This window comes from Elephas maximus, chromosome 21, assembly GCF_024166365.1.
Source record: "Elephas maximus indicus isolate mEleMax1 chromosome 21, mEleMax1 primary haplotype, whole genome shotgun sequence".
Taxonomy (NCBI): domain Eukaryota; kingdom Metazoa; phylum Chordata; class Mammalia; order Proboscidea; family Elephantidae; genus Elephas; species Elephas maximus.
The window spans coordinates 74,402,874-74,415,947 of record NC_064839.1 but is presented as its reverse complement, the minus strand read 5'-3'; the positions used below and the strand labels follow the sequence as shown (position 1 = coordinate 74,415,947).

Here is a 13,074-nt window from a genome sequence, read left to right as displayed (position 1 = left end):
AGTACCTAACCATTAACAAAAGTCCCTAAGGGCATGAGACACAGCGTTGCATGATTTCGTGCTAATTTTTCAGTATTAAACTAGTTCTGCCTTTAATGATAAGAATGCAACAATTTAGTTGATTAGTATAAAAAACAAACAAAAAGCCTGCGTGACACTTAAAAACAAGCGCTTTACGCAGCAAACCACATGCCCAGCGGGATAGGAAGCCCCGCGGGCCCCGAGGAGGCCACGTCTCGCGAGAGTTGCGGAAACGCGGCCCGACGTCTGAGCGACTGGGCGTGGCCGCCAGGTGGGCGGGGCGCGGGGGTCACGGTTTCGGGGGGCGGGGCCGGCCTCCGCGGGCAGCGCCGTCTCGTGACCGTGTCGTGACAGCGGGGCCGTGTCGTGACAGCGGGCACCGCGTGGTCTCCGCGGGGACCGCCCCGAGCCGCGCCGCCCGCCCGCCGCCCGCCCGCCTGCGGCCATGGCGCGGACGTCCGGCCTGCCTCTGCTGCTCGTGCCGCTGCTGCTGGGCCCGGCCCTGGCTCGCAGCCCCGGCCCTCTGCCCCTGGTCCTCAACACCTGGCCTTTTAGGAACGCCACCGAAGCAGGTGCGGGCGGCGCCCGGGGCGGGGGGCTGCGCCCGAGGGCTCGGCGCGGGGCGGAGGACGGCCGGCCCTGGCCGCGTTAGGGGCGCCCGGAGAGCCGGCGAGCACTGGGCCGCCCGGCCTTCCCGCCCCTGTGCGCCTGATCCTCGCCGCCCCTGCTGCGTTTAGGTCCTCATCCTTCAGGGTCCTTTGCCCTAGCCAGGAATCCTGGTGGCGTGGCGGTTAAGTGCTGCGGCTGCTAACCACAGGGTCGGCAGTTCGAATCCACCGGGCGCTCCTTGGAAACTCTGTGGGGCAGTTCTGCTCTCTCCTGTAGGGTCGCTATGAGTCGGACTCGACTTGACAGTAACGGGTTTTGTCCTGTTTAAGCCCCTGCGCTAATACGTTTTTCACCCTGCTGCTGACCTAGAACAGTTCTGACATTTCTGCTTAAAGTCTTCCAGCAGGGCCTACGCTTTTGCCTGGGATCCAGTCCCTTGATGGGCTATGTCCTATCTATCTGCCTTTCTTATCTGACCTCTCCCTTCTCCGCAGTACCTGGTACCACAGCTTTGTGAACAACTAGTAATTCTAGAAGCATGCTTTTCCCCCCGTTTACGGGCTTGTCACCTACTGACATTTTGTTTCTGCCGTCTGGAGTGCAGTTTCAGCCTTCAGCTGCCAGACTTGATAACTTTGAAACGTTCAGTCAGACAGAGGCTCCAACTTGGGCTGTGCCTTAAAATCACCTGCAGAGCTGCTTAAAAATATCTATGCTTAGGTGCCACGTCCTAAGATTTTGATTGAACTGTTGGAACCAAAGCCTCTGTTTTTGAAAGCTTTCCAAGTGATTCTGATTCCTGGTGGCTTAGTGGTTAAGAGCTAGGGCTGCCAACCAAATGGTCAGCAGTTCAAATCCACCAGGCACTCTTTGGAAACTCTATGGGACAGTTCTACTTTGTCCTGTAGGGTTGCTATGAGTCAGAATCCTCTGGATAGCAATGGGTTTGTTTGTTTGTTTGTTTGAGGGGGGGGAGTACTAAGCTACAGGCGTCCCTTCGTCCAGGAAGCCTTCCCTTACACCCAGCCTGAGTCACATGCCTGTCTTCTGTGCTTCTATATTGCCCTGTCTATACATGTGTCTTGGCATTTTCACACTGTATTGTGCTTGTTTGTTTCTTGGCTTTGAGACATACAATTACAAGAGTAATTTCACATCCCACCTTGTGAGGATGCTGATTTATTTCCTGTCTGGGGCTGAAATGGCTCCAGAAGTTGGTGGAGCTGAGTTCTTAAGTAATAGGCAGCGAATACAAGTCAGAAAATGAGGAAACAGCTGTGAGAAGGAAAATCCCAGTGATAATGAGACAAAAAGGAAAATACAGCAGCCGGGGCAGGGAATGTTTCTGTGTAAGTTTCATGAATTGGAAGGGGGACCCTCTCCCACTATACTCTTAGCCTCTGGGCCCAGTAAAGTGTTGCTTAAAGTATTCACCTGCAGTGGTTTCTATCAGTAAAACCTGGTCCATTGAAGACACTCCCTTCCCGCCCCACCCTCACCTCCACCCTTTTTTCAATGTACAGGGCTCTTCAGAAGTCCCAGAGTAGAATGTTAAAAATGTGGCCTCTGGAGCTGATATGGCCCCTTCCGAATTCTGACTTTGCCCTGTACTAGCTCTGTGACCTTGGACAAGTTTCTTAACCTCTCTGAGTCCAGTTTCCTCTTTTAAAATGAGGACAATACTTACCTCAAGAACTGCTATGAAAATTAAAGAAGTTAATTCATATGAAGCCTATGTTGTCAATATTTGCTGTTACAGTATTTTCATTGAGATTTGTGGGTGATACGCACTCCCTCAATGAAAGTGTTAGTTATGTATATTTTTAATAATACTGCAGAAGAAACTAAGATATAATTCAATGGATTTTCAATTTAACTGCATGTTAGTAGTTTCTGTCGTACTTTTCAAAATTAAAGGAGGGAATACTTATTTCTTTTCTTACACTCCCAAAAGAAACCAGTGTTAGTAAGTGAAAAAGCCCTCACTGGGCATCAATAGCCAGTCTTTGAATTCTTCACAGTCAGTAGTTGCATTTATATAATTTCATCTATACCACTGTGACTCTATTGTAGCATTCGATAAACTAATTTGTTAAAATCTCAACTCAAATTAGAGCAAACTTGAAAAAATAAAATAAAAAGTGTGAGTTATCAGGATGTTTCTGGTTTGTTGCAGTTGACATTGAAAAAAAAAATGTATATGTGTAAATAAAGAAGCACCCTTGTGATCTGATTACCAGCCTGGAGGACATTAGCGTCTGGAGGCTCTCCCCTGGACGCAGTAGAGAGTGGCTGTGCTGTGTGTGAGAGAGAGCAGTGTGATGGCACTGTGGGCTTTGGAGGAAGTCCTGATGAGTTTGGAGAGACCACACTGGATGCCATGATCATGGATGGGTAAGAACGCTCTTGGGAACCTATTTCTCTCTCCACCTTTGCTTCATGGTGAGTTACATTTATAGTTGCGTTCTTCGAATGAGAGCTAGATGGTAGAATAAATGAGTTTCGTCATAGGACAAAACCCGTAGCTTACCGTATTCAGCCTTCCCAAACATAAGAACTTTCCCCTCTCAGTGAATAACAACGACAATAGAAAAAAAAAAGTCACGTACAAATAGGTAGTCTCCTTAGAACAGAGCCAACTGCAAGCTATAAAAATACACCACTAATGGTTTGGGTTTTTTAACCTTAAATGGAGCCCCTGGTGGCGTAGTGGCTAAAAGCTACAGCTGCTAACCAAAGGCTCGGCTGTTCAGATCCACCAAGCGCTTCTTGGAAACTGTATGGGGCAGTTCTGTTGTCCTGTAGGGTCACCGTGAGTCAGAACTGATGGCAGTGGGTTTGGTGACACAGCGGTTAAGAGCTACAGCAGCTAACCAAAAGGTCAGCAGTTCAAATCCCCAGCCGCTCCTTGGAAACCTATGGAAGCAGTCCTACTCTGTCCCGTAGGGTCTCTATGAGTCAGAATCGACTCAATGGCAGTGGGGGAACCTTAAATGCTGTTGTTTGCCTGACCTGAAGCCTTTCAATACATTAGGAAGAACTGAGAATTATAGTGCTGTTGGGGTGTATGGTAAATTGAACTTCTGTTTGTTCATTAAGTTTTTTCTGGCTGTGGGAATTGGTATGAACTTCACGAATGTGCTCTCTCTTCTGTGCCAAGATGGTGGGGTTTATTCTCCAAAACACTTGTTTGGAGGAAAGCAATTTTATATATATATATATATATATATATAAAAAAAAAAAAAAAAAAAAAAATTTTTTTTTTTATATATATATATATTTTAGTCTGTGAAGCTATGAAAATACCTTTTTATCTGTTACTGCATTTGTCTTCTTACAGCACTACTATGGATGTCGGCGCAGTCGGAGCTCTTAGACGAGTTAAAAATGCTATTGGTGTAGCTCGAAAAGTGCTGGAATATACAACACACACACTTTTAGCAGGAGAGTCAGGTATGTTCTAACTGTAAGGAAGGTTTTTCTGGCATTTTTTCAGTTATCTTCACTATGAAAAATAGGATTCCCTGCAAAATAGTTGATAAAAGAAGGCCTAACTTCAAATTCCTGCTGTTTTACTTAGTATCTTTAATTTTGGATAACTTGCTTAACATCTAAATCTCACTTTCTTGGTCATTAAAATAGGATTTTCTTTCATAGTCTGTTATACGTCCATGAGCAAGTGCTAGACCTAAACAGGATTCAGCATTAATTGTCCTGCTGTATTACACCTCGTAGGTGTAAGACCTAGGGAGCATCGTAAACTTAAGAAGGTGGGAATTGAAGGACTTTTGCCATGAAGGTGTCACTTCATCATTTGAACTCCTTCCAAATTATATACCAAAAATCATACTTTGATCTGTAAACGAAAATATTTTTAATGATCTGTTAGCTGACAACTCCAGTAGTCTTCCTTCAAGTTTGTTTCAAGTACAGAATTGGAAATGACCTGACAAGCAAAAGGATTTCTTACCCATTCATTGGAATCCTGTTGTCCTTTTGTGTGGTGTCCCGATACGTTCACATCCGAGGGCATTGCCCCCTTGTTGGAGCAGTAGGATTCTGTTCTGGTGAGAGCTGTGCCTTTTGTTCTGTAAAGTGGAAGAAGGGAGAGTGTAGAAAGGGGGCAGAGAAGGAGACCTGTCATAACACACACCCTGACGGGCACAGCTGATCAGTTTTAGGAAAGCCTCCATAGAGAAATTGATTCCCCTATAACTTTCATCGACTGAGTACTCCTTCGAAGGTCTCCAGCACCCCGACTGGTAATTGTTCCCCAGTTAAGTGACAGCTGACCTAAAGTGCCTCCTAGACATACGCTTTACTTAAGAGGGAGTCCTTGACTCACATTTTTCTTCTCCACCTCCAGCCACTAAGTTTGCTGAAAGTATGGGATTTGTCAACGAAGATTTATCTACCAATGCTTCTCGAGCTCTTCATTCAGCTTGGCTTGCCCGAAATTGCCAGCCAAATTATTGGAGGGTATGTGTGGACGTTTAATTTTTGAAAGTAAATCCTTTGAATATATTAAGTGATGTCCCCTCTGCTCGCCGTTGCCCACCTTCTGTCTGGGTGCTGGTTAGTATCCTGGCCACCCATTAGATTGGTTTCTGGGCACCCAAGCTAAATCAAATGCACATATAAGATGCGGAACTCCTGGTCTCTGGCAAGATTTTCACACTGAAGTTCTGCAGTCGGGAGAGGGAGCTGCCTACATCAGATCTGTCCGCTTGTAATCCTGTAACAAAAGGTTCCAAGTCTAAACAAATCAAACTTCAAAACCATTAATCTACTAATATTTTTTAGATCTTATCTGTATGAAGCATACCCAATATCTTGCCCTTATTTGACTTGAGAATTTATAGTTAGGCATCTGCTATGCTACTAGTGGGATAACTTGTTTTTAAACCAATGGGACTTTTAGCATAAATCAGCTTGCCTTTACTCTCCAGAGTCCTTCTGTAGTAGGGTCGCTTAGTGTCTCATCTGTTTCTTCCCTAACTCCCCAATTACCTTTGAATGACCAAGGAGTCTCTGGGGTTAGCACTTGAAACGGGCAACTCATAAAACCAGGTTAGGAAGGTACCTGGGGCTCCCATCTTGAAGCCATGTGTCTTGGTTTTCTTGCCTTAATAACAGTCTTTACATGCAACCTGAATTTATAAGTTTGAGTTATTTTCCTGAGCTTTTAAGATTTATAAACAAATCTCAGAGTATCACTGAGAATATGTTCACATAAGCCTACCTTTGGAGAGGGGGATGGTTTTAAAACAGATTTTACTTTAAATCTAAGACCTCTACTTTGGCCAATGAATGAATTCTGAAATTTAAAGGTCAGGTCATGTGTGAGAATTAATAGCTAATTAAAATCTTCATTTATATCTGCCATTGTACTGAGAAATTTAGGCATTTAGAGAAAAAATCAGGGATCTAATCCAGACAATATAGATGTCTAACCCATATTATGTAATTCTGTAGTCAGTACAGATACTTAATAAAATCACATCCATGTCTTCACGTAAAACTTAGCTATGTTTTAATTCTTATCTTTGAGTTCCCAAATGTCTTTTTTGGTTTTGGCTAATGTTTGGTAACTGTGTATAACTATTTGCTGATTTTTAAAGACAGTCTTTTTGAAAAATAGAACTTAAATTTTATTTACAGAATGTCGTGCCAGATGCTTCGACATACTGTGGACCCTACAAACCCAAACCACCTGGTGTCTCAGAACAAGATGGTACTACCTGTAAAGGAACAGGAGATACCCACAGTCATGACACTATTGGTAACTTGACTTCTATACAACTTTTATGGCTTAAGTTTAGTCACTTTTAATTGCCTTCATGTAGCTCTTAATTTCCTCATCCCTATTTATGTTTATTTATGTGCCAGAAGTTGATTTTGATTGTTTTAACTATAAATATAGACATTAGTTTTTTAGCATCTGCAAACCATTGGTAAATTGTCTAATACAAGATGGATAAAATCCAGTGAATATTCACTTGTGGATTTTTAGATATTTAATGTTTAATTCTTTGGTAATCTTAAATGGTTTCCTACATTCAAGTGATCTTAAATTTTTCTTTGGAGTTACCTCTGAAAGGGTATTGAAAATAACTGAGCAGTTTGAAGAAGTGGGGATGAGGGATGTCTACCAAATGATGTTAAAACTATGAAACCAGCTCATTAGAAAACACAGATTGTACCACTGGCATAGTTTTCAGTATTCCCGAGTTTCCTGTTCTCTTCTACCTGAAATTAATGAAAGAACGTATTTACGTTACTAGCTACTCAATCATTTGGTGATATTTGGGGTAAACTTTAGAGTTGGTACCTACAATAATTTTGGGGGGTTTTGTTTCTTTTTAACTTCTAGGCATGATTGTAATCCATAAGACAGGACATACCGCTGCTGGTACATCGACAAATGGTTTAAAATTCAAAATACCTGGGTTAGTGTTCCCATTATAACAGATCTCACAAATACGTGTTGAATGTAAATCAGTGTGGGAGGTGCAGAATGCAAAGCATCGCCTTCATCTCACAACTGAGGTAAACGTGGAAGAAAATATGTTAGTATCTGCCGAGTGCCAGAGGGCGTCCTCGGGTGGTGCACACAGTTAGCACGCTCAGCTGTTAACCTGAAGGTTGGAAGTTTGAGTCCAGCCAGAGACACCTTGGAATAAAGGCATGGTGGTCCACTTACAACTATCATCCACTGAAAATCCTATGGCGTGTAGTCCTACACTGACACACACGGGGTCATCGTGAGTCAGAATTGACTTGACAGCAGCTGGTTAAGTGCCAAAAGCGAGGGCTTCACAGCCAGTGCCTTAGAGCTCAGGTGATCCATTTAAGCTGAGGTAGCTTCTGAAGCCAGTAAAGAGATGCCAGGAGCTGAGACCTGAGCCCACTGCAGGGAGCAGGGAGCATCCAGGCAAAGGGATTAGCCCATACAAAGGAGTGCATGCTTCAGATTTAGGGTTCCAGCTTGTGGAAAAGGAATTTTGGGTGGAAGGTAATGGAAGGAAGGACTGCAAGGAAAGACTGGATCCAGATTTCAATGAATCTTAAGTCAGTTTAAGGAGTTCTGATCTTATTATGGGGCCCTGATGGCACAGCGGTTAAGCGTTCACCTGCTAACCAAAAGTTTGACAGTTCAGATCCACTAGCTGCTCCTTGGAAACTCTATGGGGCAGTTCTACTCTGTTCTGTAGGGTCACTGTGAGTGAGAATCAACTTGATGGCAACAGCCTTGTTTTTTTTTTTTTTTTTTTTAAGTCAGTCTAAGGAGTTCTGATCTTATTGTGAAAGTAGTAGAAAAGTGTTGAAGGTTTATTATTAGGGAAGATCTTGATAAAAGTTTGGCACATTAGATAGAAAGGAAAAATAGATTGTAGGTGAGGGAAACCAATTTTGAAACTGTTGAGGTAATCCAACCATTAGATGATAAAAGACAGCAATAATAGAAGAGTCATTGTAAATCTGTGCCATCTTTGTGTAAACTAGCTGGTATCAAATTCTTATAGAATTAACATGGGTTTGGGAAAACCTAAGCTAAAAAACCAATGAAAATTTTTTCCATGTCGTGATGAAGAAATTTCTTCAAAAGCAATCATCTGGAAGTCGGTAGTGGTGATGGTTGCACGCAGTGTGAATGTATAAAATACCACTGAAATGTACACTTTAAAACGGTTAAAATGCTAAGTTTTATGTTACGTGTATTCTACCACAATTAAAAGAAAAAAATCGGGGGTAAGTGGAAGTAACCCTATCGTTGAAACAGCGTATAAACTAATGTCTTTTTTACACTTGACACCCTGCGTTAAATTATTGTTCCGCCCTCGCAAAGCCGTGTGGGAGATTCGCCAGTACCGGGATCGGGAGCTTATGCCGATGATACTGCAGGCGCAGCTGCGGCCACCGGGGACGGCGATACGTTGATGCGTTTCCTGCCAAGGTGTGCGTTCCTGTGTTTGTGAATTTAAGAGACTGTAATGGATCCAATTGTGTCCCCCCAGAATGTGTATCGACTTGACTAGGCCATGATTCCCAGTATCGAGTGGTTGTCCACCATTTTGTGACCTGACGTGATTTTTCTACATGTCGTCAATTCTAACTTCTATGATGTCAATGAGGCAGGATTAGAGACAGTTACGTCAGGCAGGACTCAATCTATAGGATTAGGTTGTATCTTGAGTCAGTCTCTTTTGAGAAATAAGAGACTTCAGCAGAGAGGAGAGGGACCTCCTATCACCAAGAAAGCAGAGCCAGGAGTAGAGCATGTTCTTTGGAATTGAGGTCCCTGCATCGAGAAGCTCCTAGGCCGGGGGAGGATTGTTGACAAGGACCTTCCTCCAGAGCCAACAGACAGGGAGAGCCTTCCCCTGGAGCTGGCACCCTGAATTAGGATTTCTGGCCTCCTAGATTGTAAGAGAATCAACTTCTGTTTGCTGAAGCCATCCGTTTGTGGTACTTCTGTTACAGCAGCACTGAATGTCTAAAACAGACCTTTAGAGGAGTTATTTTCCTTGTCAGGGTGGAAAGTAATTTTTTCTGTTGCTTTTTTGGTGCCATGTAATTCAAATTCAAAAAGTTGTGAGCTTTTTAGAAGCTGTGTCCATAAAGACTTTTTACCTATCATTTTGATGATGATAATCATTTAAATTAAATAAGCATAGTCCTTCTGAATAGAATACTTCGGATCTATTTAAATAATTTCTGTAAGGTCACAGAGTAAAGGAACTGTAGTAGTTGAAGGTAGAAGCAGGAGATGCAGCCATTGTGTACAATTAATTATGAAAATACAATCTTTGACTTTACCACTGGATATTTTGTACGTGCATATCATTTTCCCCTTCCCTTGTAGCTCCTTCTCTCATTTAGATGTGACTCTGTACTTTATGACATCTGGCTTTAATAAATTAATTGACAGTTACTCGGCCAAAACCAACAATAATGGTCCTTCTTCTCTGACATTAATGGGTGGATTAGTTGAAAAGATTGACATTGTATCAAACTTTACTTGCTTTTGTGTAGATACTTAAGTAAGAGTTACTGACTCCTATTGATTACTGTATTCTACCAAATGTGACAGTTCTGGTATTTTTAAATTTGTAACTTGAGGTAACTCAATTTGAAGTTAGTGTTTATTCTGTGACACTGAAGTTTCACCTCTGTTGAAATTAGCTACCAGGCTGTAGAATATATGAGAAGAGGAGTCGATCCCACCATAGCTTGCCAAAAAGTGATTTCAAGAATTCAGAAGTATTTTCCAAAATTCTTTGGGGCTGTTTTATGTGCCAATGTGACTGGAAACTACGGTAAGTTATGTTTGGAATTTGCATTTGTGTGAACTTGGGAATGCTAATGAAATGTAGATTTTTAAATAATGTAGTGTATTTTATTCATCATTGCGACTCATAGTGACCCTATAGGACAGAGTAGAACTGTCCTGTAGGATGGCAGTGGGTTTTAATGGTTTTACTAATAGAAAAAGGGACTATAAAGAGTAGGCACTAGAGAAATGCTAATTGATTTACATTAATCAATTGGGAATCAGCGGAGAACCATGAATTGTTAAAAAAGCTAAAATCCTCCTTTGGCCGGTGCTGGTGGTTATGATCGTTCTTTGGTTTCTAGAGCTTCTCTCTTACATCTTTCCCAAGTAAAGTTAGCTTCACTTCTAGTAAGTGTCGAGATGGGCTAATCTATTACATACTTCTTTTAACTAGAAGAAGAGAGCAATAAGTTGTCTTCTGTACTCCCTTTTCATTTACGATTTAAATATCTCAGCCATTTAGATTTTCTTGGGGCCCCAAGATAAAAAATGTATTACTAGAAGACGTTAGCAAAATGATTTTTGCACTGCATTTTAGGCACGTCCTTTGCTTCATTTACTTTCTGTATGAGGCTATCAGAGTTTCAAAGCATCTCAAGATCAACCACTGCTGGTTCTCATTAGTGAATTTTCAGATGCAGAAGACGTACAGCTTACTGATCAATATGACTTATTGGGTTAGGCTGCTTATTATTGTTCTTTGATCTTTTACTTCCCACAGTTCTACATTTGAAAACTTTGAGAAATTCCTTATTCTTTTCTAAGAACTAAGACACAGAAGTCAATATGAGTTATGGGGGAAAAGGCTTTATACATAAGTCAGTTTCATTGATTCTCTCTTAAATAAACATAAAAGGCTCAAAGTTGAATTTAACAGGATATAAAAATGATAATTATATAATTGTAGATGGTGAGTTCCTTATATTTAAAGCGAGGGCAGTAGGAGGGGAACCCTCAGGTGCTGGAGCAGAGGAAGACATCCGCTGTTGATATAGGTGGGCCAGCAGGAAACCACTGCATTGAGACGAACTTGTTAGAGCATCTTCACAAAGAAATAACTCTTCTCTCACCCTATTAGAAAGGAAAGTGTAAGGAGTGTAGGGGTGGAAGGGGTATACATGAATGATGGGAATACTATAGCGTCTAGGGAAATGCAGTTTTTAGCATGTGCCTAAAAACAGAGCTTTTTGCTAAGAAAACAATAAAATAATGGTAGAAACCACAGCATATGTAGAGAGTAAAAACATCAGTTTTCTCAGGTTCCCAAAGCTGGCTACCCATGACCTCTTTCTTTCCTCTAATTGTCCACTAACCGTTCACTACTAAGGAGAGCAACTCTAGTGTACTTCTGTGGCTTAGATGGACATAAGCTTTACCATAGCCAGCATCCAGGCAAATAAGCAATATCTGTAAATATACATGCCATATAGTTAACCAAAAGGAGCCCCCGTATCACAGTAGTTAAGCTCTCAGCTGCTGACCTAAAGGTCAATGGTTTGAACCTACCAGCTACTTCACAGGAGAAAGATGTGGCAATCTGCTTCCATAAAGATTTATAGCGCTGGAAACCCTGTGGGGCAGTTCTGCCCTGTCCTGTAGGGTCACTGTGAGTTAGATGGAATTGATGGCAATGGATGTGTGTGTGTGTATTTAACCAAACAGCTTTCTCTTTTCTTGTTCCCAGGTGCAGCTTGCAATAAACTTCCAACATTTACCCAGTTTAGTTTCATGGTCTATAATTCTCTAAAAAATCAGCCAACTGAGGAAAAAGTAGACTGCATCTAATCCATCTTTTCTGTCAGCATCCACATTTAAAGAAGGAAACAAAGGCTGAGAAGGTTACTATTCATACAGTGTGCCTCATGTATTCTAAATTCCTTGTGTAATGTAAGCACAAAAATAAATTTATGCCAAAGTGGCATTTTTCACTTTCTGTATCTGAAATTTATGTATTATGTGTTTTTACTTAAGCTATGGTATAAAAAAATGCACGTGTGTGTGTTTTGTACATATTTATGTTTTAAGCAATACTTGGATTTCTGATTGATGTTTTAGGAAATTGTTACTTCGGTGACTTATTCCCATAGTGACATCATAAAGCTAAAACAGATCATCAATATCTATATTTAGATACTTGAACTAGAGAATCTGAGTTTTTTAAACCCAAGGAAGAAAGTAACAGTGAATCATAGCATGAAGAGGACTGCTGAGTTTCAGTCTGTTGCAGGCATACATCTTTTATCACCAATTATTAGTTTGACATAATGCCCCTAATAGTGTGATGCGGGAAGAAAGCTGTTAATATAGATAGTCTTGGTTGTACACATAACGTCGATCCTCATTGTTTTCAGATTCTGTGTTTGCGAGTTTGCCTACTTGCTAAAATTTACGTGTAACCTCAGAATTGTAAGTTGCGGCACTTTCACGGTCATTTGTAGACATGCACGTGTGCAGGCTGGAGAAACTTGAATCACCCAGCGAACGCGTTCCCAGCTAAGGTGGAACAAGGCGACACTCTCCCTTCCTGTTTCAGCTCTCATACTGTGAACAGGTATCATTGGCACAGTCTGTTTAGTCCCATATTTTCTCATTTCTGTGCTTTTTTTTTTTTTTTTTTATGATTTTGCTGTTTAAAATGGCCTTAGGTGTAGGGCTGAAATACTGACTAGTGTTCTAAGAGCAAAAATACAGTGATGTATCTTAGGGAGAAAGATAAGCTTTGTTCAGGCATAAGGTAACACTGCTGTTGGCTATAAGTTGTGTGAATCAGCAATAGAAACGTCCAGAAAAAGCAAGAGAAAATTCTCCCATCTGTACACGAAGCTGCTCCACAGAGTGCTAAGGTACCATCTTGAGTACTCGATGAACCTAGGAAAAAGGTGAAAAGCGATTAAATTTGTGGATTCATGAGATGGTGACTGATAAAAATAGTGTTGTTGAGAGCATTGTTATGAGCCTGAAAGCCAAAGAAAATGTCCAGTAAAATGTTAAACCTTTCTCAGCTAGTGTTGGCTGGCTCACACGTATCAGATGGTGATACAGTGTGAAAAACGTTAAACTCGAAGGTGAGGCAAATTCGGCAGATCAAAGGCTGCAGAAGAATTTTA

General features: G+C 41.6%; 1 protein-coding gene across 1 annotated transcript; it reads left to right on the top strand.

The window, feature by feature from the left end:
* The first annotated feature begins 319 nt into the window (after positions 1 to 319).
* On the top strand, positions 320 to 11,911 carry AGA (aspartylglucosaminidase). Its single transcript, XM_049864397.1, has 9 exons — positions 320 to 593; positions 2,871 to 3,024; positions 3,971 to 4,083; positions 4,997 to 5,109; positions 6,292 to 6,412; positions 7,004 to 7,079; positions 8,480 to 8,587; positions 9,817 to 9,950; positions 11,652 to 11,911. The coding sequence occupies exons 1-9, from the start codon at positions 467 to 469 to the stop codon at positions 11,750 to 11,752; spliced, it is 1,047 nt and encodes a 348-aa protein (XP_049720354.1). The 5' UTR covers positions 320 to 466; the 3' UTR covers positions 11,753 to 11,911.
* Positions 11,912 to 13,074: the final 1,163 nt, after the last annotated feature.

Bases quoted from the DNA above. Each gene is read 5' to 3' on its own strand.
- AGA (XM_049864397.1), top strand. From the start codon at position 467: ATGGCGCGGACGTCCGGCCTGCCTCTGCTGCTCGTGCCGCTGCTGCTG. The intron at 4,084-4,996 runs GTATGTTCTAAC...CTCCACCTCCAG, and splicing joins ACTTTTAGCAGGAGAGTCAG to CCACTAAGTTTGCTGAAAGT. The intron at 7,080-8,479 runs GTTAGTGTTCCC...GCCCTCGCAAAG, and splicing joins TTAAAATTCAAAATACCTGG to CCGTGTGGGAGATTCGCCAG.